At 44.3% G+C, this 27,997-nt stretch overlaps 1 protein-coding gene across 4 annotated transcripts in view; it reads right to left on the reverse strand.

The window, feature by feature from the left end:
• The window catches only part of CWF19L2 (CWF19 like cell cycle control factor 2), a 664,038-nt gene that overhangs the window by 432,287 nt on the left and 203,754 nt on the right, over positions 1-27,997 (reverse strand). For all 4 annotated transcript variants that reach the window (XM_029602446.1, XM_029602444.1, XM_029602447.1 and 1 more), the window contains exon 10: positions 12,007-12,103. In XM_029602446.1, coding sequence (XP_029458306.1) covers positions 12,007-12,103 — 97 coding nt within the window. The remainder of the gene's footprint in view (positions 1-12,006; positions 12,104-27,997) is intronic.

Below are 27,997 nucleotides of genomic sequence, written 5' to 3' on the forward strand. Positions count from 1 at the left end.
GGGTCAGACCAAAGATCCATCAAATCCAGTATCTTGTTTCCAACATTGTTCAATCCAGGTCACAAGTACCTGGCAGGATCCCAAAAGATTGACAAATTACATGCTGCTTATGCCAAGTCCACTTTAATAATGGTTTATGGACTTTTTTTCCAGGAACTTGTCCAAATCTTTTTTAAAGCCAGCCACACTAACATCTTTCACCACATCCTCCAGCAACAAATTCCAGAGTTTAATTATGCACTGAGTAAAAACATATGTTCTCCTATTGACTTAAATGTATTACCTACTAACTTCATTGAATGTCCCCTAGTCGTCATACTTTTTAAAAGAGTAAATAACTGATTCATGTTTACCCATTCCACTCCACTCATTATTTTATAGATCTCTATCATATCTTTCCTCAGCAGTCTCATCTCCAAACTGAAGAGCCCTAACCTCTTTAGCCTTTCCCTCATAGAGGAATCATTCCATCCTCTTTATCATTTTGGTCGCCCTTCTCTGTACATTTTCTAAATCTGCTATATCTGTTTTGAGATGAGGTGACCAGAAACGCACACAACTTGTAATTCCTAGCATTCTATTTGATTTTTTGGCTACCACCACACACCGAGCAGAGGATTTAAACATATTATCCACTATGACACTTAGATCCTTTTCCTGGGATCTATGAAACCTTGCATTGTGTAGCTATAATTTGGGTTTTTCTTCCCTACATGCATGCAGTCTAATCTGTTTTAGCAAAGTGACCTCAGCAGCCACACAGGTGGCCGTAATGACTTCCTTTACCCAATGGGCTATTGTTGCCCGCATCGCCAATGCTCCCTGCTTACCGCCACCATGGAGTACAAACAGGCGTTCCAACTTCTGGACAGATTTAATCACCTCCAAGACCTGCAGCAAATGTCACCTGAAGTCCAAGGAACACAAAAGAAAATACTCACTTTCATCTCTGTTCCTTTCCAAGGTGGGCAGGGAAATGGATTGATTCAACTGAAACTCTGAAACCACTTTTGGCAAAAATGAGGGCACAATCCAAAGCTGTACTGATCCCGGAGTCATACACAGAAAAGGCTCACAGCAAGAAAGTGCCTGCAGCTCAGAGACCCAAATTGCCAAACAGATTGCTATCAGAAAAACTGACTTCAAGGTATGCAGCTGCAAGAAAAGACCACACAGCAGCCGAAAAGTCATACCTGCCAAGAATTCCAGGACCAAATTAAGGTCCTACAGCAGCACCAGAAGCCGCAAAGGGGGGCAAAGATGCTTAATTCCTTTTCAAGAAATGGGACACGTTGGAATAAGGCAATCCATTGACTCGCCTCCTATAACAAGAAAGGGCTGCAATTTGAACCTTCAAGGTGTTAAGGGCCAAGCCCTTACACAAGCCATCCTATAAGAATTCCAAAATTAAAGGAATATCCACCTTGAGAAGTTGAGAGCCTCTCTCAGAACACCAGGCCTCAAAAACTCTCCAAACCCTAGAGAACTAAACAATTTCCTAGCCCGAAGTAAGGTAGAAATCACAGCAGGCAAATAACCACGCTTTAACAACAGAGCTCTTTCAATGGCCAAACAAAATTGACCCAGATTCCTGTGTAGCATAGGCCCCTGCCACAACAGATCCTTACAGGCAGTAGCCTAAGGGGACTGCCCACCAGATGTCTCCCCAGATTGGCATACCACGGCCTCCAAGTCCAATCCGGAGCCACTAAAAGGATAGTGTTGGTTTGACTTACAATCTTCCGGTTGATCCTGCCTATCAGAGGCCAGGGCGGGAATGCATACAGCAGCTCCATGCTCAGAGCTTTTGGGTGCTGACTGCAACTGAAAAAGCATGGTACTTTCATGTTACTGAAGGTCACCAACAGGTCTAAATGCTGTCAGCCCCAGCAGTTCACAAGGAGCTGAAAGACTTCATCCATCAGCTCCCATTCTCCTGGATTCAAGTTTCTCCTGCTGAGGAAGTTAACTCTGATACTGTCCTTTCCAGCAATGTGAGAGGTGGATCAGCCTAGAAGATGTTGCTCTGCTCACACCATGAGTGCATCTATTTCCTCAAACACCTGTCGACTCTTGGTTCCACCCTGATAATTGATGAAAGCCACCGTTATCACAATGTCTGACATTATTTGGACCGCCCAAGACTCTAGACACTCGGCGAACCACAAGCATACTAACCAAATTGCCCATGCTTCCAATCAGTTGATGCTCCACCGCTGCACCTCTGCATTCCAGTGACCTTGAACCATCAACTCCTGACAGTGAGCCCGCCCCCCCCCCAACCCAGAAGGTTTGCATTTGTCTTGAGTACCAACCAATTGGGTGTCTCCAGGGAAACTACCTTCCTGAGATGATCCACCTGTAACCACCAGTGGAACTGAAACTTCACCTCCAATGGTAGGAGCAGCCTCACTGCATAGTCCTGCGACTGCAGTTTCCTTTGGGAAAGCAATGTGCGTTGAAGAGGTCGCATATGTGCCCTTGCCCAGGGACCTGCTTCCAATGCAGCAGCCATTGACCCCAGAAACTGTAGATAAGTCCACATGGTCGGTCAAATAGTATTCATCAGGGCTCAAACTTGAGCCATCAACCTTTGGATTCGAGTCTCCAGCAGAAATACTCTGCTCTGCTTTGTATCGAAGCAAAATTAGGGATACTTCAGAATCTGAGCCGGCTGCAAATTGCTCTTGGCCAGATTCACCACCCAGCTTAGCTCCTGCAGTAATGAAACTACTTTGCAAGAAGCCCAAAGATTCTCTTCCACTCTCTTGGTTCGAATCAACCAGTCAACTACTTAGGGGTGAACCAGAATGCTGTCTTAGCATAAGGCTGATGCTACCATCACCATGACCATCAAAAAGGTCCTGGGCGCAGTGGCAGCCTGAAAGGCAAGGTCTGAAACTGGTAATGGTTCAGAAAGGCAAACTGAAGGAACCGTTGATGTTCCCAGTGAATGGGAATATGCAGTTATGCCTCTGTGAGATTCAGAAATGTGAGGTATTCCCCTGTTTGTATTGCCATTATGACAATACACACCATTTTCATCCTGAAATGAGCGACTCGCTGATGAAGACTGACTCCCTTGTGATCCAGTATGGGTCAAAAGGATCTTGCCTTCTTAGGCACGACAAAATAAATGGAATAATGGCCTGTATTTTGCTACGATTCAGGAAGAGAAATCATGGTTTTCAGGTCCAATAGCCTTTGCAATGTGGCTTCCAATGCTACCCTCTTCTGAGGGGAGTGTCTTCGAGATATCATAAAGGCATCCGGAGGAATGCAAAGAAATTCTAGAGCATATCCGTCCCGAACCACTTCAAGGTCTCACTGATCTGAAGCAATCTGGACCCACCTGTGATAAAAATGAGACAGGCATGCACCTATCCCTTGCAGCAACAGATGAGCCCGCAAATCTTAATTGAGAAGTTCGAGAGGCTCCACTTCCGGAGACCACATCCTTTCGAGGCCTTCGGGGGTGAAAGGACTAAGATCTGCAGAAGGGCCAGGCTCTCTAGGAAGAACTTCCTCTATAAGGTTGAAAACGCTGGTAGTCTCGAGAGTTGCCACTTGCTTGAAAAGTCCAGGAAACCGGCTTCTTGACCTCTGGCAAGCGAGGGACCTGGGTTGTTTCCCCCCGCCATTTATATGCCATTTCTCCAAGTCACTATCATAAGAACATAAGAAATTGCCATGCTGGGTCAGACCAAGGGTCCATCAAGCCCAGCATCCTGTTTCCAACAGAGGCCAAACCAGGCCACAAGAACCTGGCACTTACCCAAACTCTAAGAAGATCCCATGCTACTGATGCAATTAATAGCTAGGCTATTCCCTAAGTAAACTTGATTAATAGCTGTTAATGGACTTCTCCTTCTCCAAGAACTTATCCAAACCTTTGTTTGAACCCAGCTACACTAACTGCACTAACCACATCCTCTGGCAACAAATTCCAGAGCTTTATTGTGTGTTGAGTGAAAAACAAGTTTCTCCAATTAGTCTTAAATGTGCTACTTGCTAACTTCATGGAATGCCCCCTAGTCCTTCTAGTATTCGAAAGTGTAAATAACCGATTCATATCTACTCGTTCAAGACCTATCACGATCTTAAAGACCTCTATCATATCCCCCCTCAGCTTCGGAAGATTGGACTTTGAAATAGTATCTGCTGACCAGTTACGCTGCCACAACTGTCATTTGGCTACTTTAACAGAAGTAACTTCTCTAGCGGCCGTGCAAACCAGGGCACAGCCCGCATCAGCTAAGGCGGCAGCTCCCAGTTCTACCATAGGTCCATTATCGGAAGTAAGGTGATCAAATTTGCGGATCACACAAAATTATGCAGAGTAGTTAAATCAAGCGGATTGCGATAAATTGCAGGAGGACCTTGCGAAACTGGAAGACTGGGCTTCCAAATGGCAGATGAAATATAACATGGACAAGTGATGCATATAGGGAAAAATAACTCTTACTGTAGCTATACAATGTTAGGTTCTACCTTAGGAGTTACAATCCAGGAAAGAGATCTAGGCGTCATATTGGATAATACATTGAAATCGTCAGCTCAGTGTATGTGGTGTTCAAAAAATCAAACAATGTGAGGAATTATTAGGAAGGGAATGGCAAATAAAATGATGGATGTCATAATGCCTCTGTATCGCTCCATAGTGGCACCGCAACTTGAATACTGTGTGCAATTCTGGTCACTGCATCTCAAAAGAGATATAGTTGCACTGAAGAAAGTGCAAAGAAGGGCAACCAAAATGATAAGGGGCATGGAAAGGCTGCCATATGAGGAAAGTCTCAGGAAGTTAGGGCTGTTCAGTTTGGAGAAGAGACAACTGAGGGAGGATATGATAGAGGTCTACAAAATCATGAAAAGACTTGAACAGGTTAAGAACATAAGAACATGCCATACTGGGTCAGACCAAGAGTCCATCAAGCCCAGCATCCTGTTTCCAACAGTGGCCAATCCAGGCCATAAGAACCTGGCAAGTACCCAAAAACTAAGTCTAGCCCATGCTACTGATGCTAGTAATAGCAGTGGCTATTTTCTAAGTCAACTTAATTAATAGCAGGTAATGGACTTCTCCTCCAAAAACTTATCCAATCCTTTTTTAAACCCAGCTACACTAACTGCACTAACCACATCCCCTGGCAACAAATTCCAGAGTTTAATTATGCATTGAGTGAAAAACAACTTTCTCCGATTAGTTTTAAATGTGCCACATGCTAACTTCATGGAGTGCCCCCTAGTCCTTCTATTATTCGAAAGAGTAAATAACCGATTCACATTTACCTGTTCTAGACCTCTCATGATTTTAAACACCTCTATCATATCTCCCCCTCAGCCGTCTCTTCTCCAAGCTGAACAGTCCTAACCTCTTTAGTCTTTCCTCATAGGGGAGCTGTTCCATTCCCTTTATCATTCTGGTTGCCCTTCTCTGTACCTTCTCCATCGCAACTATATCTTTTTTGAGATGCTGCGACCAGAATTGTACACAGTATTCAAGGTGCAGTCTCACCATGGAGTGATACAGAGGCATTATGAAATCTTCCGTTTTATTAACCATTCCCTTTTTAATAATTCCCAACATTCTGTTTGCTTTTTTGACTGCTACAGCACACTGAACCGACGATTTCAATGTGTTATCCACAATGATGCCTAGATCTCTTTCTTGGGTGGTAGCTCCTAATATGGAACCTAACATTGTGTAACTATAGCATGGGTTATTTTTCCCTATATGCATCACCTTGCACTTATCCACATTAAATTTCATCTGCCATTTGGATGCCCAATTTTCCAATCTCACAAGGTCCTCTTGCAATTTATCACAATCCGCTTGTGATTTAACTACTCTAAAGTTTGTATCATCTGCAAATTTGATTACCTCACTCATCGTATTCCTTTCCAGATCATTTATAAATATTTTGAAAAGCACGGGTCTCAGATAATAGAAGGACTAGGGGTCCCACCATGAAGTTAGCAAGTAGCTCATTTACAACAAATTGAAGAAAATTCTCTCTCACTCAGTGCATAGTTAAGCTCTGGAATTCATAGCCAGAGAATATGGTTACATCTGAACGGTATCACCTCAGGATGCAAGCGGTGCTATATAAATGTCTCATCTTCTAGATATTGTCTTTTTCTTCTTCTTTTTTTCCTCACAGGCAATCCCCATTAGGGAAATGCATGTCCACATTCTGCTGGAGACAGAGAATACTGGCAGGCTGATATTGGGCCGGGACTATATATCCATGATGTCAGCTTTTGCTCAGTCTCCATCTGCTGGCAGAGATGCATAACCCACTGGTGGGGATTGGCCTGCCTGAAAGCAGAGGACTAGAACAATGTCTCCTATTCAATGGCTATTTCTTCACTGCCCTTTCTGACGAAAGTAATCAAAAGTGGGATTTTGAAACAGCTAAATATATTTTTGTATGAGCAGGAAGTACTTGATTAGTATCAGTTTGACTTCAGGAAATGCTTCAACACAGAGATTTTATCATCATCTATACCTAATGTTTTTAGGTATGGCTTTGATAATGGTACTGAATATGTGCTGGTATTACTTGATATCTCAGTCACATTTGATATTGTCAACCACTATTGCTTACTCTTGAGATTCAAGGATATTGGAATCCCAGGGACAGTAGTAGACTGGCTCCAATGTGTCCATTTGGTACAATATAACAGGAGTTATACTGTAAGGTTCTGAGATGTCGGCAATTCTTTTCAGCATCTAGATTGTCCAAATTTGTAGACTCTTTATTGGTCTTGGTGTTGGCTACCGCATTTATGCCAATGACATTCAATTCTTTATTCCTAAAGCTGCAACATGGTCAAAAACTTCTACTTTAGTCTCCATTTACTTGTCAGCTATTAAGCAGTAGTTGCTTCACAACAAACTTGCACTAAATGTTTACAAAACCAAGGCTATCATTCACAGTCATTCCCTCATGAATGATGCCCCACCAGAATTCTCATTCAAGGGTTGTTCAATACCCATCTCCTTTGGGGTCTGGGGTCTGGATTAAGTCAGATCTACTGTTACATGTCCAAGTACAAGCTTAAGTGAAAGGTAACGTCATTAAATTAAGAATAGTCTGGAGACTGAAACCATTTTTAAATCCTGGGGATTTTCACTCTGTATTTCAAGAATCAGTTTTATTACTAATGGACTACTGTAATTCAATCCTTGTTGGGATTCCTAGAACCATCCTTATAGTTCTTAATCTGGTACAAAATGCAGAAATGTAAGCATTAACCAATATTGGTTTTGAGGGAGCATATTACACCAGTTCTTTAGTCACTACACTGGCTTCCTATACAATGGCAAATGAAATATAAAGTGGCATTCCTTACTATACAGCCCTGTTCTAAACTGTATTCTCCAGCAAGTCCCTGGTTTCTTTCCTCAGCCAATCCTACAGCCTCCGCTCCACCACGGGACCTCCTTGAGCACACTCCCCTGGCTGTCCAAGCTTCTCTTGCCTGCCTGCACCGTGCCCAGACTCCAGTCCTATCTAACCTTGCTTGTCCCTTGCCTCAATGCTTTGGCATCGAATTCTGTTGGCTCCTTACTCTAGCCACTTCTGCCTTGTGACCTTCTTAGGCCTTTCCTTTGTTTGTCCCCTGGTCTTTGAGTCTTTTGACTACAGCCTTGCCTTGTCTTTCCTCGTGGCTTCTGGGTCTTCTGTTTCCAGTCCCTGTCTTGTGGCCTCCCAGCCTTCAGTTCTGTCCAGGCCTAGCTCTGAGGCTTCCCTTGGCCTCTATTGATAGGTCTCTCCTTGCCTTATGCTGCCCCTCGGAGCTTCTCTTGCCTACACTGCCTTTGGGCTTTATGTATCATGTTCTGTGATATCCTTGTCTTATCTTGTCATGTCCTGTCTCCGTCAGTTCCAGTCCCTGGCTGAGTTCCAATTCCACTCTTACCTGGACTCTGTTCCCATGTTCCTGAGTTTCACTCTTACCTGCAGTCTTCCTGTGTTCCAGCATCACTCTTACCTCCATGCAGTTCTAGTCTGTTCCTGAGTTCCAGCTCACTCTTACCTCCACACAGCTCTGGTCTGTTCCTGAGTTCCAGTTCACTCTTACCTCCACACAATTTCAGTCTGTTCTTGTGCTGCAGCTCACTCTTACCTTCATGCTGCTCCAGTCCGTTCCTGAACTCCAGCCTAGGCTGCACAGCCTGCCTTGCTCCAACTTTACCGGACTGCCCAAGACCAAGTTCCAGCCATCCGGAGATGGTATCCACCATGGTCCACCAGCACTGGAGCCACAACACAAAGCATCTGAAAGCATTTTTCTTTACACAAGCAACTCAGGTACAGGTATGATTATTTGCTCCCTTATAATTCTCTGTGTTTTTGAGGATTTTTACTGCAGGTTTTCTCATTGTCTACTATGTTTTGTTGAGTGTTTTTATATATGTTTTTATTGTTCCTCACTTTGGATAATCTATAAGGCCAGTGTAAATATTTTAAATAAATAAATACTAGATATTGGGTGGTAGTTCTCTGTTTTGTCTGGATCCAGGCTGACATTTTTTTTTTTTTCGTAATGAGCCAACCATGTTTTTTTTTTCCCCCTAGATTTGTAGGAAGCAGTCCTCAGGGAGGAGTTCACAATTTTGCATGCCCAGTTTTTAAGGCCCTCACTTACTAGCTTCATAAACTTCGATGGACACAAATCAAGAGTGCAAGATCTCAAGCATAAGGAGGTCAGAGTTTTTTTGAGAACTACTTCATCCTTTGGGATATATAAGTCTCAAATCTCTAGTGTATTTGAAGGAGTTGAATTTATTTTTGTCTCTGTATAGGGATATCCTGACAGTGTCAACAGAGATCCCCGATTTTGTCCTCGAAGAATGAGAGAAAATCATTTGATGTTAGTTTAGATTGTGAGGAGATTGTAGCAAGCCATTTGCTATTTCAAACAGATTTTGGTTGGGATTGAAGATCGTTCGATGGATTGTGTGAAATATGCTTTTTTTGGTCTGTGATAAGGCCTTGTAGTGGATTGTCATATGCAGTTTACATTGAATTTTGTCTTCTTCATGGAGTGTTTTGTTCCATTTCCTCTCTGGTCTTTCTCCTTGTCACTTTAAAGCTTGAAGTTCTTCGGATTAACAAGCTTAGCATTTGTAAGGAGGAGATAGTACTTTCTTCTGTGGGGAAAATCTTGTCTGGAGCTTTTGCTAGGTTTTCATTCCATAACTTTATCTGTTACTGACTGAAGCCATCCTTCAATTGGAGAGAAATTCAGGGCATTTAACAGGTTTTCAAGGGGTCTGGCATTTCTTGTTCTGAACCATTTTCAAGGATCTTGTCTTGTCCACCTTTTTAAAATCATTGAATGGCAAAAATTTAATTGAGTGGTGTTATTTCAATGCCATCCTTGTAATGTTCTGCATTTACCACTCCCATATGGAAGATCAAATCCTGTATGTATCCCTTCTTCTGTGTGAGTGTTTGACAGCATGCATGAGACCTAGCAATGTCATATGGTGGTGAGGAAATTGGCTATGTGCCATGTCGGGTTTTCTATGTGCAGGCTAAAGTCACCCATAATCACTAGACTGGCGAAGCTTAATGCAAGTTCTGATTTACTCTAGTAATTCTTGAATGGATGATATGGTATTTGAGGGGGTCAGTAGACCAACAGAAGCTCTGTCCAGGTCCTGCTTCCTAGCTGTGTTGATAAACATTTCAATTCCAGTAACTGAGGGTGAGGGATTTTGCATAGCTTCATTGTATTTCGGATAAAGATTGCTTCTCCCCCTCCACATCCTCCTGTCCTGGGCTATTATAGGATGGAGAAACCTTCAGGACATTTGTTCAACAAGACACATCCTGCCTCATCTATCCTTGTTTGAAGATGCTAGGTTTAATTCATTTATGATGTCATTAATCATCAGGAATTTCTCGTTTACAGATTTGTCATTTACTAGGCTGATGTACACATACATCAGGCCTGAGAAGTTTTCTTGCGCGTGTTTGAGTGGTAGCCATGATGTTTAATAGGCAGTTGATGTTCTTCTTTGCTATTGTTTTTTGCTTATCTATAGTCCAGGGTGGCCATTTATTTCCTCTCCTTGTTGTGTGGAATGAAACACATTTTGAGTTGGATACAATATTTGTAGTTGATTGAAATTTATCTGAATATTTAGGAGATATTTATAGTATAGTAAGAACACCTAAGTGATTTCTCTAAGGGTGAAATAATGGTAGCACAGTCAGTACAGTTAAATGGTCTGTATTTGGGTGGGATTTACACTACAATCAGTACATTAACATAAATGTTATATTGCATTTCAAGGAAGTTAGATACATATTTTATGATACCTCTAATTTGAAATCTTCCCTTTATATTTTAAAAAAATTCTATACTGACTAGGTGGTAGATTCAAGACAGTTTACAGAAATGAGAATGATTTAAACAAGAAGTCTGAGGCTATTCCAAAAGCTCCGTCTCTGTTTCACCCACTGGGACCCTGTGCGATGGACTTTGGTTAAAGTCACATTCTTTTTGTTTTCCAGGTATCCCTGCCTTTAATGTTATATCCCGTAATGATGGCATTATATTTATTTTTCTCTCTCTTGGAGTCTCCTCTTCTTTTTGAAAAATAAATGGCACTAATTGAAATGGCTCATTTGTCCTATTTAAAAGTTACTTTGTAATAAAATAAGACTACTACATGCTGTAATACTTTATATTCATTTTATTTTCTATTGCCTTTTTTATTTGCTTTGAGTTATTGTATTTTCTAAAAGCATATTATCTGTACTTGTTAGGGAAAAAATAAATCTAACAACAAAACGCATTCAGCATTTCCTATCAGGTCACCCCAGGCTCAATTCTGCCAAATTCAGAGGTGTGCAAAGAAATCAAAGAGGGAGATATTCAAGGTGACCCAGAAATTAAAAAAAAAAAAAAAGACCTGGTGTTGAAAACAGAGTAGGAGAGGTGCAGTCATGTAACATAGGTTTAATGACCTCTAGATCCTTCCTCTTTTGGACTATGGGATAAGTCACCTGCCTCACTTCACTGTTTCCTCTAACTTTGCAGCCCAAATATATTTTGACCTGCAGGAAGTGGATGTTATAGTTCATAGTCACAAAAAGAATCACAAACATCAGAAAGTAGAGAGGTAATTGTTTTTTTTTTTTGTTTGTTTTTTAAGTTACTTCAGGTACACTTCAGTGAAGCTGTGTATGTGTGCTATATGTACGACTGAAAGAAGAGTGCTGGACTCAAGTAGTGAAGGTATGGATTATGCGGGATACATATTTAAAAAAAATAAATACATAAATAGCTACTGACTTCATTACAATTTATTGCATCCAAACGCAAAGCATATTGACACACAGGATTCAAATGGTTCTCATCTCATATCATTTGCTAACATGAGATTTGAATTTCTAAAACAAATTTGGGATTTGCAAAGAGCCAAAAAAAAAAGCAAAACAGTATGAATCAGTTTGCTGTCAGACTACATAAAATCAGAAATTCTTAGACACTGAAGAGCTTTACTCCTTATACAGATCTCTTCACTCAAAAATTCTTCACCCACAAAAAAAACCAAAAAGGTAAATTGCCTCACATCAAGTTGCATAAGCAATGATACTGAAAAATTAAAGGAACAAACAACTAAAACCAGGCATCAGTTAGGATTTCAGGTCAACAAATGTAAATACAACTTTAACTGAACTCATATCCCTTATACATATATTTATCTGACCCAAATACAATGAAAAATGTGATTAGTTGGCAAAACTCAAGGGATATGATGTTATAACTCTAATCTGAGACTTACTGTATGTTTCTAAGGCAAATTTATTCAGAAATTTCTAATTTACTAGGATTACCTTATTAGAAGACGGGATGGTCTCTCAAATCACAGACCCAAGTTGAATATTTTACAAGATTTCCTTTAGACAGTAGCACAAGCACTTCAAGTTTCAGTACATGACAGCTGAGGTAAACTAGAGCAATCCTCAGGAACCTTACCATGTTTCCCATCAATTCTGCCTTGACAATCTTGGCTCCCAGTTTGTTCATCTCCTCTTCACTAAGGATTTGGGTAGGCTCATCATCTGACGTATGTCTGGTTGAAAAAGCAACAGCAAAGCAGAAAAAAGCACAGCTGTCAGAAAAATAAATAGCTTATGCCAATCTTAATCACTGCTGCAACTTCAGACATTAACTCCTGAAAACTGTTGTGTTGCATGACAATTACTGCACATTTAAATTCCTACTATGTCTTATGTCATATTATGTTTCTTCACCATACCACGGCAATGAGTTGCTGTAGCCTGGATTGTTGCAAACAAAGAGACCTCATACAAATGTGGCTGGGTTACCTGTGCAGTGCCCAGAACGCCACTCTAGTTGTGCGGTGATAGCTTTGCGAAGTGCACCGTCATCAAAGATCAAATCATTGGTCTCTTTGTTGTGGGATGAAAGTAAAGACAACTTGTGTCAATTACATAGCAAAAAGTTAGGCAGTTAACATTTTACTTATCGTAGCATGGTAGCGGGGAGTGCAGTAAGGATACAGTTGTTGGCAATAGCCCGACACGGCTCGTGTTTCTTGCACCAGCTTCCTCAGGGGCCTCACAATGCCACTACTAAAAATAGAAATGCACAGTTAACAATTCCTTATTTAACTGCAAAAAGTGAAGACCGCAAAACTTAATACCTACGATTCCAAGCACTGCCGCTCTGCTCTGCTACTAGGCTGCAGCTATCGTTCGGGCAGCCGGATCCGCCATTTTACTCAGTAATTATATACCTACCGCAGTAGGAGGAACTCATTAATTATTAATTACGACGTCAGAGACAATCAAATCAGTATGAACGGAATTACTAGATAAGCGATGTAACGTCGTAATTAATAATTAATGAGTTCCTCCTACTGCGGTAGGTATATAATTACTGAGTAAAATGGCGGATCCGGCTGCCCGAACGATAGCTGCAGCCTAGTAGCAGAGCAGAGCGGCAGTGCTTGGAATCGTAGGTATTAAGTTTTGCGGTCTTCACTTTTTGCAGTTAAATAAGGAATTGTTAACTGTGCATTTCTATTTTTAGTAGTGGCATTGTGAGGCCCCTGAGGAAGCTGGTGCAAGAAACACGAGCCGTGTCGGGCTATTGCCAACAACTGTATCCTTACTGCACTCCCCGCTACCATGCTACGATAAGTAAAATGTTAACTGCCTAACTTTTTGCTATGTAATTGACACAAGTTGTCTTTACTTTCATCCCACAACAAAGAGACCAATGATTTGATCTTTGATGACGGTGCACTTCGCAAAGCTATCACCGCACAACTAGAGTGGCGTTCTGGGCACTGCACAGGTAACCCAGCCACATTTGTATGAGGTCTCTTTGTTTGCAACAATCCAGGCTACAGCAACTCATTGCCGTGGTATGGTGATGGTATTTAGAAATTTGTCTATTTAAGATTCCATCTCTCTGACAGTTTTTTGGTATCTTTAATATTATGTTTCTTTGCACTTGCTTTTTCTTGATAAATATTCCTAGATATGCAAATATATACATATACATACATACAAATGGAAACCCAAGATAAATCCCAGGAAGAAAATCTTCCAGCCAAACTAGGCTTCCTCAAATTAGGGGCCACCAAGAGACATTCACCAAAAAACAACAAACTTCCATCATTAGTGAGGGGAATGTCCAGCTCCCAGATATCTATCTTGCCCTTTGTCCCCAGGTTCCTTACATCTTTCCCACTGCCCTATACCGGGTTCAATTTGTACACAAAAAGGAAGTGGAACTGTAGAGTGGGGTTGGGAGGGGAGAAAGGACTCTCTCCCTAACACATACTTGATCACACTCTTTTTTCCTTCTTATCCCAATAATCCTCCATCCCTTGCCCCACCCAGTGCTCAACCCTCATCGGTCCTTCACTCACCAGAAATGATTTAAACTATTCGCTCTGCTCCACTTCCTCAGGTTCTGGGGAAAAAGGTGGCAGAACACTATTCTAGATTGTTCTGCCAGATATTAAACCATGGGTTACAGACACAAAAATGAGTTGAATTAGAACAAGTTTGAAACCTGTGAGCAATAGCATATTTGCCAGGGCTGAAGCCCCAATGATTGACACTATTGCTCACAAGTTTCAAACTTGCACTAATTCAACCCCTTTATATGTCTGTGCTGCAGTGTCTGCATCAGGATCACATCCTCCCCTCGTGTTCCCTGCAGAATAGGAGGGGAGGGTGCGGAACAACAGTGGAGGAAGGGATGAATTAGGAAGCAGAGTGGCTGTTCTCTGCTCTGTATGCTCAAGGCTCACGCCGTTCTTCCCTGCAGACTGTCCAGAGAGAAGGAGCTAAAGCAGAACATCCCTGCTGCATTCTCTTCAGTCTTAAAGGAAATGGTGGAACTGTTTTCCAAGTCATTCCCCAACAAATTAAGCTCTGGCCCTACAACACTGGAGGACAGAGAATCAGAGGCACAGCTGGCAGGACAAGGATTGGGTTGCTAGGAGGGGATCTCTCAGCATCCAGCATCTCTTCCCCCTCGCTAAGTTGCTGGGGAAAGATACTGTATGCTGCTCTATGGCATCTCTCCTTCCTCACCAAGCTCCCACCACTGTATGGCCACATGGCATCACTGGTCATGCGGCAGCCATGTTCACAGCAGTGATGTTACATTTATAAGGAATGCCATGGTTTTGCAGAAATATTAATTTAAAAATATTTCCTACTCATTCAGCATGCTAGGAGGGTTACAAACTACATTCATAAACATTATAATAGTCATCACCAATAACATAACCAATATCAATATGGCAAGTTGCAAAATTATATCATAGAATCAACATAAAACTAATCACAGAAGCATTACAAAGTATCAGAACAAACAAACAAACTGGACTCACAATCAAACCCAACCAGACCAAAAAACACAAAGCTAGATACAAAACAATATTCATTCCTAGGTCCCAAAGGCCTAAAAAAACAAAAATGCCTTACGATTTATTCTGAAAGATTTTACCAATTGCTCAGCCCTTAAATTTGCTGGTAAAACATTCCACATTGTCGGGCTGTAAAAGAGTGACCCTGTTTTCCCACTTTAATCCCGTGTGGGACTCATGCATGATGCCTGGTCCACCTTAAATCCCACATAGGGAGAGAGCTCTGTGGGCAGGACTCAGCTGGGATGGAATAAGAGTGCAAACCCGGCTGTGTTCAGGAAGCCCCTATGCCAAACCAGAAGCAAGGCAGTCTACAGCCCATGTGTGTGTAAGTGACTGCTGTTAAGGTAGGAAGTCTATTGTGTTTGCTTAATAAAGTTTTATCTGCACCAGAAAGGCTGGAGTCAGTTTGTTTTCTGTCTCTAGCCGGGGAAACACTGCTCAGTCTCCCTTATATGGTGTCAGCTTGGGGATTTCTTTTCTCTACACCTCTCACAGAGAAAAACCCCAAGTCTCCAGAGAGAAAGTTAAGCCACTGTTCTTAAATTGTATACAAAAACACTGGAAGTTGGAAGTAAAATGGTATGGCTTGGGAGCAGAGCTCTTAAACTAAGTGCAACAGCATTGGCAGCTAGAGGCTTGTTGGCTAATAGAGGAACGCACAAGTAAAGAGAAAAAAAACCTGAAACTGCCTTTAATTTAGTGAGGGTCTATGGAGACTGGAAGGTAGTCAGGATTTGAATTGTTTTGTGGACTAAAGAGACAAGTTCTGCCCAGAGTTAAGAGCCTGTAATACACAGTATAGTCAGCATCAGTGAGGCCGGATTTTTTTTTACCTTTTAAAAGAAAAAAAAAGAGAGAAAAGAAACAGTTGTGTACTGGGGCTGGAGCAAGGTGTGACCCAGATTGAAAGTGAGCTGTTTAGAGGCCTGGCAGTATTACCAAAACCCTGGTCTAGATCCAGTGGGAATACCTCAGTGCAGGCGAAAAAAGAAAGAGAAGCCAGTGTGCTTAAAAAAAAAAAGAGATGACATATACTTCTGTGTATTAGGAGTTCCCCTGCCACAAGAGCCGGGTGTGAGGGAGAACCAGAGGCTCAAGGTTTGACAGCTGGAAAAGCCAGCCAGAGTAATGGAGCGAGAGAACTCATTCCCGAGTGCAGGCCAGGCAAGAGAGTGAATACCTAATCTGGCTGGATAAGGAGTGCCACCAATTCCTGGAGGAACTGGACAAGTTGCTGGCAGAGATGTTTCGTGGGATGTCTGAATCATGGCAACAGCCTGAGGTTGGTACTACAGAAAGTCCTAACAAAGATCCTGTAGGCTGCCCAGAGAATGGGGCTGTGAAGAATCCTGAGACATGGGTTACAGAGAGCCTTGAGGAGGGCAACACAAATTGCCCCGAAGGAGGCAGTATGGAGAGGCCCGAGGAATGCAGCAGTAAGAAGCCTGAGCTGGACACTGCAGGGAGGCCTCAATTCAGTGCTACAAGAGGCCCTGCATGGTGCCCAAACCCTGAAGAGGAATCAATGGAGCCCCTAGCAAGAGGGAACTCAGAGGAGCCAATGCACGGCAGCAACGAGGAGTCAGCAAGAGCCGCAATGGAGTTGCCAGAGGGCACTGGTCATGATAATGCAGAGAAGGTACAAGTCACCGCAGAGATGAGTGAAGAATACTCACCGCAAGTCCCACTGCCAGTCAAGGAGTCCCACTAGGGTGGAAGTGGAACCCGGAGCTACAAAAGTACTCAGTTAAAGGACCGTGAGCATACACTGAGCAAGGGCCACAGTGGATGGTACTAACTGTTGTCAAGGGTAACCCTAATGCGTGGGAGTAAGCATAACACTAGATCCCCATCCCTAAGCATAGCTGGTGGAAGGCCAGAGGAAAGGGAGTAGGGTGTGCTGTATTTCCCTGGATGGGATCCAGGGGGAAGTCGTGATGCTTGGACCAATGGGTCCAAGCTGAGAGGGGGTATATGTAACAGAGTGATCCTGTTTTCTCCCTTCAAACCTGTGCAGGACTCAGGCATGGTGACTGGTCCACCTTAAATCCCACAGAAGGAGAGAACTCTATAGGCAGGACCCAGCTGGGGCTGGAATAAGAGCGCAAGTCCAATTGTGTTCAGGAGGCCCCATGCATCCAGAAGGAAAGCAGCTCTTATAAAATACTCTGTCCAAACCAGAAGGGAGTGAGTGTACACTGACCACAAGCAAGGCAGTCTACAGCCCTGTGTAAGGGACTACTGCTAAGGTTGCAAGTCTATTGTGAAGTATTGTGCTTGCTTAATAAAGTTTTATCTATACCAGAAAGGCTGGAGTCAGTGTGGCTTTTGGTCTCCAGCCAAGGAAATACCACTCAGTCACTCGTGTGTCACAGAAAGCAAAATGATGGAACCTCCAGCAAATTCTGTAACATTGATTTTAACGCAGGTGATAGAGTATACAATTTTAATGTGGCTGCAATACAAGATGGTCCATTATACCACAAAGCTTTATGGACCATAGTTAATATTTAAAATTTTATACACCTAGGAACAGGAAGCCAAAGAGACACATGGACTAGAAGACTGTCTGTTAACCCTGGACCTAATCAGAAACTGAATCCTGGCTTTGACTGGGTAGCCATAAATGGTTTAGCACTCTTTGGCTCACATTGGTGACCTTAGCTTGACCTTTGGAGCTTTGGACAAGTTACTGGAGGAAACGTCCATAAACCATTATTAAGGTGGAGTTGCAGAAATCCATTCTTTATCACTGGGATAAATCTAGCTGTTATGTTTTAACTTGGTTAGTGGGCCCTTGGGTCGTGGAGAGAGCTGACTCCACCCACAGGGAGGAGCCCTATGGGGACTTCTCCATGACAGGCGGTGTCTCAGTAGTGATGGACACAGGAATCAGAGAATATTTATTATACAGCAAAGAGAAACCCAAGGAGCGGGTTATAAACTCAGTCCTGCAATTAGAAGAGCTGGGATGGATTCTCCGGTGGTGGTCCGCAGAGCAGGGTAACCCAGGGAATCCTTGCTTCTTGATATAGCTTGTGCGTTGTACTCTAGTGGTGGTCCGCAGTGTGGGGTAAGCCAGAGGTAGGTGTTGGCAATTGGCACAAGACAGCATGGATCCGGTAGTGGTCCGCAGAGCGGGATAACCCGAGGATCCTACACAGCAGGACAGATGTGGTAACGAAGAGTCTTGTACTCACAGTGCAGTAGAGAATTCGTAGTAGCAGCAGCGGAGATCCGATGCAAGAGAACTCACTTAGGTGAAGAAGGTGAGACAGGCAGGAGAGGCACTCCAAGGAGCGGATAGCCCTGAGTGCAGCAAGGCCCCGAGGAGCAGGTACCTGAGTCACTCAGCCAGGAACGCCGGTACAGCAATGCGAAGCATCTCAGCGGAAGGAACAGCAAGATGGAATCCTTGCTAACTCGTAGGTAGGAAAGTCCGGTTAGCTTAAATACACATAAGCAGTGACGTCATGCGGAGGGGACGCCCCCGAGGTTCCCACCATGATGTGCACAAGGAGGAGGCAGGCGCGCGTGCCCTAGGTCACTCTGGGTTCAAGATGGCGACCAGGATCGCCCTCGCCATCCCAGGAACACCAAAGGAGGTCAGCGTGCAGAGGCAGAGAAGGCCATCTTAGCCAGAATCGAGGCTACTGGGCAAAATGAGGTGAGCAGCAAAGGTCACAGCCGTCTGCGACTGGGTGCAACACTAGCCATCCTTTGGAATCTTGTCAAGTACTTATGATCTGGATTGTCCATTGTTGGAAAAGGATACTGGGCTTGATGGACCTTTGGTCTGACCCAGCATGCCATCTTATAATCTTCTATGTTCTATCATCTCACCTCAACCCTATATTCTGGCTCCAAAGCAGTCAGAGCTCCGTCAGGCATATGGATTATAAGAGATTGTATTCTTGTGTCTGCAGCTCTTCTTTCACCAACACAAGGAATCAGAGAAGGGAGCATGCACTCAGGTCCGTATTAAGAGTTGGGCCAATCAGGCAATCATCCAAGGGAACCAGCCAAAAGGGCGCCGGTTGCCTGTGACTCCTTTATGGAAGATACGGCAGAAGAAATTAGGAGCAGGCTGTAAGGCCATTGGCAGCTGAAGATCCCAGGAGACTGCAGGGCTGCCCGGTGGAGGCCAACCCACCAGCAGTAAAATGCATGTGTGAAATAAAAAAATGTGCGCATACTCTTGACGTTTATAAAATAGTATATATATATGTGCATACGTGCTACTTATGCATGCAACTCCTCTAAAAATTCACTCAGTAAAGATTAGGATGTAAAATCCATTTTCACACAGAAGACTAACATGAAAAACTACATACATCCCAATAAATATTCCTAGATTAAAAACTATTGCATTTCAAAATCTTATTTTCACATCTTATGTAATCTGAACGTAAATTTTATAATACGCTTTCTTTACATATATTTATTCAGTTATGAAAGTCCTCATTTCCACAACAGTTTAATGCAGAACTGTCTTTAGACCACATTAGCATCTTCATATCGTGCTGTAAAAACAGTTTAAGTGACTGATAAATGGAAAATACTTACAAGTTTATTTTATTAGAGGTAATGAAGAGCCAGGATGATAATTAAGCTAGGATATTTTTCAAGAACACTGAACAATAAATTGTACTTTCAAAGCAGCAGTCCAATCACTAACATGCCATTTAATTTTAAATGAAAACTTTTACGCTATCTCAGTGGTAATTACTACAGTTTTAAAAATGAGTTTCAATGCCAGTTTCAATTATGTTAGCTTTACTGAGAGGCAGGAAAGAAAATATCAACGACCTAATAGGTCTCCACTGTATGTTAATATATATCCTTGCATATTCACTGTGGATAATCTGAAAAACAGACTTTTTGGGCAAGGCTTGAGTAAAAGGGTTGGAAACTACTGAGCTAATCTATCCCTGCATTGATAACAGAACTAATATTTAAATTATTATAAACAGATGTTGGTCTAATCTGCTCTTTAAAAAAAAAAATGGTGATTCCTATTTGTCAAGCTTGAATTCAAATCTTTTTCTCCAAAGTGCTTGCAGTTTCTCCTAACATTTTGTATCTACAAATTTTATAATTATATTCCCTATCCCATTATCCAAGAGTTATTGAAAATATTAAATAGTAAAGGTTCCAGGACAACATCCCATGGAACTCTATCTGACATGCCCTTTCAGGATGATACTGAACCACTAATAACTGTTTGAGTAAACATTTCCATGATTTTCCCACATTCAGAAAAATAGCATCAGCAACTTGATGTGAATTTGGTTGCTCTAGTGTAAGGCACAACTAAATATTCATACCCAGAGAATAAAGGAATAGTGTTGGTATACATTGAAATTCTAGCTGTTAAGAAAAACAAAAGAGCTTAGCCCATGAAGAATGTGACTGAGAAAAGGTAGTGGATTCAGAGATGTCTTGTACATAAGCATCATGCACTAAAAAGCCAGAACCAATGAACACAATGCCAAAATTGGGGGAGGTATTTTGGAAAAAAAAATGTGGCAAGCTCTTTTTTTTTTTTTATTAAAGGATGCCACATCTCAAAATATGCCAAAGCAATAAAAGTCAGCAAGTGTAGAGATACTATGTAGATGAATTATCAGGTCTGTCAAGATACTGATATCCAAGAAAAAGACATATTTAATGGAAATCAGATTGTGTGCTACAAACTCATGAACTAAAACCAAAGTTCTGGCTCTGCATTTATCAGGGCACTCAGCAAAAATAGATCTTGGACATTATAAAATATGATAAGGTTTTCTCAGATTCCTCATCATCCTCAGAGGATGCAACATAGGATACCTAACAGAGGTTGTGGAACTAGCATAAAAGAAAATTGATTCTTACCTGCTAATTTTCGTTCCAGTAGTACTAAGGATCAGTCCAGAGAAGTGGGTTGTGTATCCCTACCAGCAGATGGAGTCAGAGAACCAAAACTTTGGGCACTGCCATATATACTAGAGTGCCACCAGCAGTCCCTCAGTATTGTCCTGTACCCAAGCCCATGAGAACAGAACTAAGAAGCGAGAGGTAGCTTAAACAATCCTGACTACCTCGTCGCTTGAGACAAAAACCAAAAGAAAACAACTGTGAACAACTGCTCCATCAAACCATACTTCAAAAAGGAGCTTCGTGAGAAAGTATAGGTAAACACTAGCCAACACTCGGAATCTGAAGGAAGGGGTGGGCCTCTGGACTGATCCTTAGTACTACTGGAACGAAAATTAGCAGGTAAGAACCAATTTTGTTTTCCCAATACGTACAGGATCAGTTCAGAGAAGTGGGATGTACCCAAGCTACCCTACACTGTGCGGGAACCCGAAAGACCCACATGCAGAACACTCTCACCGAAGGACGATTCATCAGTCGCCTTAACGTCCAATCGATAATGCTTAGTGAAAGTGTAAATAGAAGACCACACTGCCACCCTACAGATCTCCTGAGGCGACAGTAATTGACACTCTGCCCAGGAAGTAGCCTGGGCTCTAGTGGAATGAGCTCTGAGCCCCAAGGGAACTTGTCGTCCACGGGCTATGTATGCTGAACAAATGGCTTCTCTAATCCAACGAGATATGGTCGCCTTAGACGCTTTATCTCCCTTCTTCGGACCACCAAAAAGAACAAACAAATGGTCGGAACATCGGAAATCATTGGTAACCTCCAGATACCATAATAAGGCACGTCGCACATCCAAGAGATTAAGGTCCCTGTCCTGAGAAGAGTCCCGAGACCAATGTGGAAACCCCGGTAACTCCACCGTCTGATTTATATTAAAGGCCATAACCACCTTAGGAACAAAGGACGGAACCGTACGCAACAATAACCGGTCGGAAATCCGCAGAAAGGGGTCTCGACACGAGAGCGCCTACAATTCTGAAATCCGGCGGGCCGAGCAAATGGCTACCAAAAACACCGTCTTCAAAGTCAGATCCTTCAGAGTGGACCGGCGAATAGGCTCGAAGGGGGCATCGTAGAACACCCGGAGCACTAAGTTCAGGCTCCAGTCCGGACAAACCAGTCAGACGAGAGGCCGTAAATGTTTGATTCCCTTAAGAGAGTGAGCAATATCCGGATGCGATGCCAAGGAATAGCCGTTGAACCGGCCCCTCGAGGCCCCCAGAGCTGCAACCTGTACCCGAAGAGAATTGAACGCTAACCCCTTAGCGAGCCCCTGCTGTAGGAAGTCCAGCACCCGAGGAACACCGGCTGATAATGGGTCGCGGTCCTGGAGGGTACACCATGACTCAAAAATCTTCCAGACTCTAACATAGGCCATAGAGGTGGCTGGCCGTCGCGCCTGCAAAAGAGTGGAAATGACCTGTTCGGAGTATCCCTTCAAGCATAAACGTCGCCTCTCAGAAGCCAAGCCACGAGAGAGAAGTGATCCTCCCAATCCGAAAATATGGGCCCTTGAAAGAGTACACGTGGTAGATGGGCCAGCGGCAATGGATCTTTGAGAGCCCAACACACGAGATCCGCGAACCACGGTCTGCGTGGCCACTCGGGCGCCACTAGGACCACCCTTCCTGGGTGGAGTTCTATGCGACGAAGAAGCCGACCTATGAGAGGCCAGGGAAGAAAGGCATACAGAAGAATTCCCGTGGGCCACAGACACACGAGAGCGTCGATGCCCGAGCCCTGCTCTCAGCAACGGCTGAAGAAACACTCCGACTTTGCATTCGTCCACGTTGCCATCAGGTCCAACTGAAGTACTCCCCATCTGGCGCAAATGCAGTTCCATGCTTCGGCAGATAGCTCCCACTCCCCTGGATCGAGTTGCTGTCTGCTGAGAAAATCCGCTTGAACGTTCTCCACCCCCGCGATATGCAATGCAGCAATGCCCCTGAGATGTTCCGCCCAAGTGAACAGAAGTCGTGCCTCTAGCGCCACAGCGGGACTTCGCGTCCCACCTTGCCGGTTGATGTATGTCACTGTCGTCGCATTGTCGGAGAAAACTCGCACCATGGAAGGCAGGCTTGCAATGCCAGCCGTACCACTCTCGTCTCGAGATGATTGATGGACCACGCTACTTCTGTCGCCGACCAGAGACCTTGAGTGACTTTTCCGCACACACCGCTCTCCAACCGGAGAGACTGGCATCGGTGGAGATTATCAGCCAATTCGGAGGATCCAAATCTACCCCCCGCTCCAGATTGTCGCATGAAAGCCACCATGACAGACGGACTCTGGACTCCCAAAGGAGTGGCATTGGCAGGTGGAATTGTTCCAACACCAGACTCCAACGAGACAAAAGCGCAAATTGTAATGGATGCAAGTGAGCGAATGCCCATGGAACCAAGTCCAAGGTGGAAGCCATGGAGCCCAGGACCTGAAGATGATGCCATACTGCGGGAGTGCACCTCCGAAGAAGGGAGTGGATCTGGTCTTGTAACTTAGTTACTCGGTCTGCCGATAGAAACACTTTGCCTCGTAAGGTATCGAATTGGGCTCCCAGATAAACCAGCTCCTGGGTGGGTTCCAAGTGACTCTTCTGGATGTTGATCACCCACCCTAATGACTGCAACTTGAACATCACCATGCGCACTGACCTCTCGCAGTCCTCCTGAGATTTTGCATGAATCAATCAGTCGTCCAGGTACGGGTGGACCGATATCCCTTCTTTCTGAAGGATTGCTGCTACCACCACCATCACCTTTGAGAACATTCGAGGGGCCGTTGTGAGGCCAAAGGGTAGGGCTTGAAACTGAAAGTGTTGACCCAACACCTTGAAACGCAAGAACCTCTGGTGACTCAATCGGATAGATATATGAAGATACGCCTCCGTGAGGTCCAAGGACGCTAGAAATTCCCTTTTCCGAACTGCCGCCATCACTGTCCACAACGTTTCCATTAAAAAATGAGGTATTCAAAGGCAGCGGTTCACTTTCTGAAAATCTAGGATGGGGGCGAAATGTGCCCTCCTTTTTGGGGACCACAAAGTAAATTGAATAATGTCCCCATCCCTGCTGTGTCCCCGAGACTGGGACAATAGCTCTGAGGTCGAGAAGTCGTTGTAGGGTCATCCGTACCGCCTTGTGCTTGCTGAGAGAGGTCACGCGGGATTCTACAAACACCTCCCGATCCAGACGAGAGAATTCCAAAGCGTAGCCGTCTCGGATTACCTCCAAGACCCAAAGGTCTGAGGTAATTCTTGCCCATTCCATGTAAAAGTTGGATAATCTGCCTCCGACAGGTTCTATGACGGAATGGGTGCTCATGGCTTCATTGGGAGGTTTTGCTGGTTCCTGCACCCAGGCACCCCGAGTCTCTCCTGGGGCGGTGACCCCCGCAAAAGGACTGCTGGCAACCTGGTGCCGGTGTAGAAGCGGCCGGTGTGTTATATCTGCTAATCCTGTATCAACGGTTGACCCGAAAGCGAGTTCTAGGAGGAAAGGCCTTCTTAGAAGATCGCCTGTCTTCTGGCAATCGATTGCCCTTGGATTCCGCCAACAACTTCACCAGTTGATCCAGGTCCTCTCCGAAGAGAAGACTGCCCTTAAACGGCAGGTTGCATAGCTGGGATTTAGAAGACAAATCCGCCACCCAGTTCCTCAGCCAGAGGAGACGTTGAGCTGAAACCATGGACACCATACTTCTTGCCGAGGTCCGCACCAGATCATACAGTGCATCTGCCACATAAGCGACACCTGCCTCTAAACGGGCGGACTGCAACACCCCGCTGCTGCTGGTGCCGGCACTGGACGCTGTCTCCTGAACCCAACACAGGCATGCTCTCTGCATTAGGCTAGCGCAGATTGCCGCACGTAGACTCAGAGCTGTGACTTCAAATGCCCGTTTCAACTGGATCTCCAGTTTCCGGTCCTGCATGTCCTTCAGGGCGGCCGCCCCAGCGACCGGGATAGTGGTCTTCTTAGTGACCGCCGAGACCGCAGCGTCCACCTTAGGAATCTTGAGCAGGTTTAATACTTCAGTCAATAGGGGATATAGTTTCGCCATCACTCTGCCCACCTTCAGTCCAGCATCAGGGGCCTCCCACTCACGGGTCACCAGTTATCGTACTTTCTTCGGAAGAGGAAAGGAAGTAGTGGGGCCCCTAATGCCATCGAGAACCGGGTTAACCCCCTCATTATCCAACTCCTCCTGTGCAACTTTAAGGCCAAGTACCTCCAGGACTTGAGGAATAAGGGGTCGCAGTTCATCCCTTTTAAACAGTCGGACCACACTGGGATCGTCTCCCTCCGCCGGCAAGGTATCGGGGTCATCTGAATCATCCTTATCCGCCTGATCCGGGTCCGTCCCTGCAGCCGCTCCCGCGGGCAGAGCCGATCCTGATCCCAGACTCGGGCCCTGAAGATCCTGAGCCCCAACCTCTCTCGGGTGAGTCTAATCCATAGGGTGCTGCCCTGGGTCTGCTCCCGAATTTAATTTCCCAGGTGGTTGCCCTACATCCCCTTGGAGACTGGGTCTCTTAACCACCGCACATTTGCGAGCCAAAAAGGCTTCATGCAAATTCCGGGGGAAACCCCTCCGGATCCCCCTCTCCCTCCAGGGAAATGACTGGAGTCATGGTGCCATCTCTCCCTATGGTATCCTCCCCTATATAGGTGCTAAAATAGGAGGGGCATCCTCCATCTCGAATCCATGTCCTAGGGCACCTGGCCCCTCCCCACGGGAGGGGTCTTCCAATCCCAAGGAGTCCCCCAACTCTGCGGCACAATTAGAACAATTGGAGGCTGCATCCAGGGCCTGACTGCGTGTGCCTCACACGCGGCAGGACGGTGATTTTGAGTGCGGTCCCATTTGAAAGGGAGCACCACCCTCGAGGTGCTTTGGGGGAAAGGCCGCGAATGTTGCAACACCCGCTCACAGCCGCGATGTGGGAAAAATTCAGGCAAGCAGGCCGAAGCAAAATGATGGGGGAGAGAACGCAATTGCCGGAAGCCCACTCGCAGCCGCGACGCGGGAAAGAATTCTGACAGGCAGGCTGGAGCAAAACCGCTCTGATAAAAGGTTTAAAAAAAACCCGCGCAGCTGAGCTGCGACTCACAATACACAGAAATAACCTGCTCCCACCTGAAAAATACCGCTGCGAAATAGGCTACCAACGAGCCTACAGAGAAACTCACCCCTTCACCTTCAGTGCCACCCGGGGCCCCAGGAGCTGAAGGAACATAGCGCTAACAGCCTCCCATCTCGATCTTCGAGGATCTGATCCCCCTGCACAGACTCCTTACCTCTGATCTGAAGGCAGCCAGCCAGACGCGCAGTCTGAGTAACCTTTGGGGGTTTTTTGTTTTTTGGGGGTTCAGCTCAAGAGGATGCTGAAGCAGGGATCGAGGGAGCAGCCGTAGCAGCGTCAGTGGTAACTAGGAGTCTCTGGTCTTCACACACCGACCCATGGCAGGCGAGACCCTGACAGAGATTTCCAATCCCCCGGACACCCGGCTTCCACTGAGGGATGGCCCACGACAGTGCCTAACACCTCTGGAAGCGCCGCAGAAAAAATTACAAGAACTACAAGAAAAAATTCTAACTAACTCAAAAACAAACTAAAAACTGCAGGAGTGCAACTCTACCATCTGCTGGAGTCCGAGAAATACTGAGGGACTGCAGGTGGCACTCTAGTATATATGGCAATGCCCAAAGTTTTGGTTTTCTGACTCCATCTGCTGGTAGGGGATACACAACCCACTTCTCTGGACTGATCCTTACGTACTGGGAACCCTCATCCTTTAGATTCTTATTGGAATTAGCTTTGTTTGACTTGGCCAGACAGTGTGACATTGTCAAATTGTTCACTTAGCTCACAAATTCTTTTTGGGATGTATTTAAGATGATTATTGAGCACAGTGGAAATGTGCATATTCCTCACCAGCCTGTGATGGGATGTACACAAGAAGACACCTCATAACAAGACATTTCAAAGTACCCATGCAGCTACAAACCATTAACATTGCCATTGCTCAGCTGAGAACATCTGAAGGCACAGAAGAATTCACAAGACAATAAAACATTGCAATAAGAATAGAGACATATTTGGGGCACAAGACAATAAAGCAGAACGAAGCACCATCAAAATGCAAAAACACTAATGCTATCTTGAGACAGAAATTATTGTTAAAAACTAAAGTATCCTCAAGATACAACTGCATATAGTCTTGAAGTAGAGAATATTTGAAATAGGAAGTGGTCTCAAGCAGTACTCGAGGTCCCATGTTAAAACTTGAAAGTCAAGTATTAGAGGGGTTCCTACCACTTTCATAAGAACATAAGAAATTGCCATACTGGATCAGATCAAGTGTTCATCAAGCCCAGCATCCTGTTTCCAACAGTGGCCAATCCAGGCTCAATTACCTGGCAAGTACCCAAACACTAAGAAGACCCCACGCTACTGATTGCAGTGGCTATTCCCTAAGTCAACTTGATTAATAACAGTTAATGGACTTCTCCTCCATGAACTTATCCAAAACTTTTTTAAACCCAGCTACACTAACCACATCCTCTGGCAACAAATTCCAGAGTTTAATTGTGCATTGAGTGAAAAAGAATTTTCTCTGATTAGCTTTAAATGTGCTACTTGCTAACTTCATGGAGTGCTCCCTAGTCCTTCTATTATCCAAAAGAGTAAATAGCCGATTCACATTTACCTGTTCTAGACCTCTCATGATTTTAAAGACGTCTACCATATCCCCCCTCAGCTGTCTCTTCTCTAAGCTGAACAGCCCTAACCTCTTTAGCCATCCCCTTTATCATTTTGGTCACCCTTCGCTGTACCTTCTCCAATGCAATTATATTTTTTTGAGATGCGGCAATGAAAATTATACACAGTACTCAAGGTGCAGTCTCACCATGGAGTGATACAGAAGTATTATGACATTTTCTGTTTTATAGCAGTATTATGACATTTTCTGTTTTATTCACCATTCCCTTCCTAATAGTTTGCTTTTTTGACTGTCGCAGCACACTGAGCTGATGATTTCAATGTGTTATCCACTATGATGTCTAGATCTTTTTCCTGGGTGGTAGCTCCTAATATGGAACCTAACATCGTGTAACTACAGC

This window comes from Rhinatrema bivittatum, chromosome 5, assembly GCF_901001135.1.
Source record: "Rhinatrema bivittatum chromosome 5, aRhiBiv1.1, whole genome shotgun sequence".
NCBI classification, from domain to species: domain Eukaryota; kingdom Metazoa; phylum Chordata; class Amphibia; order Gymnophiona; family Rhinatrematidae; genus Rhinatrema; species Rhinatrema bivittatum.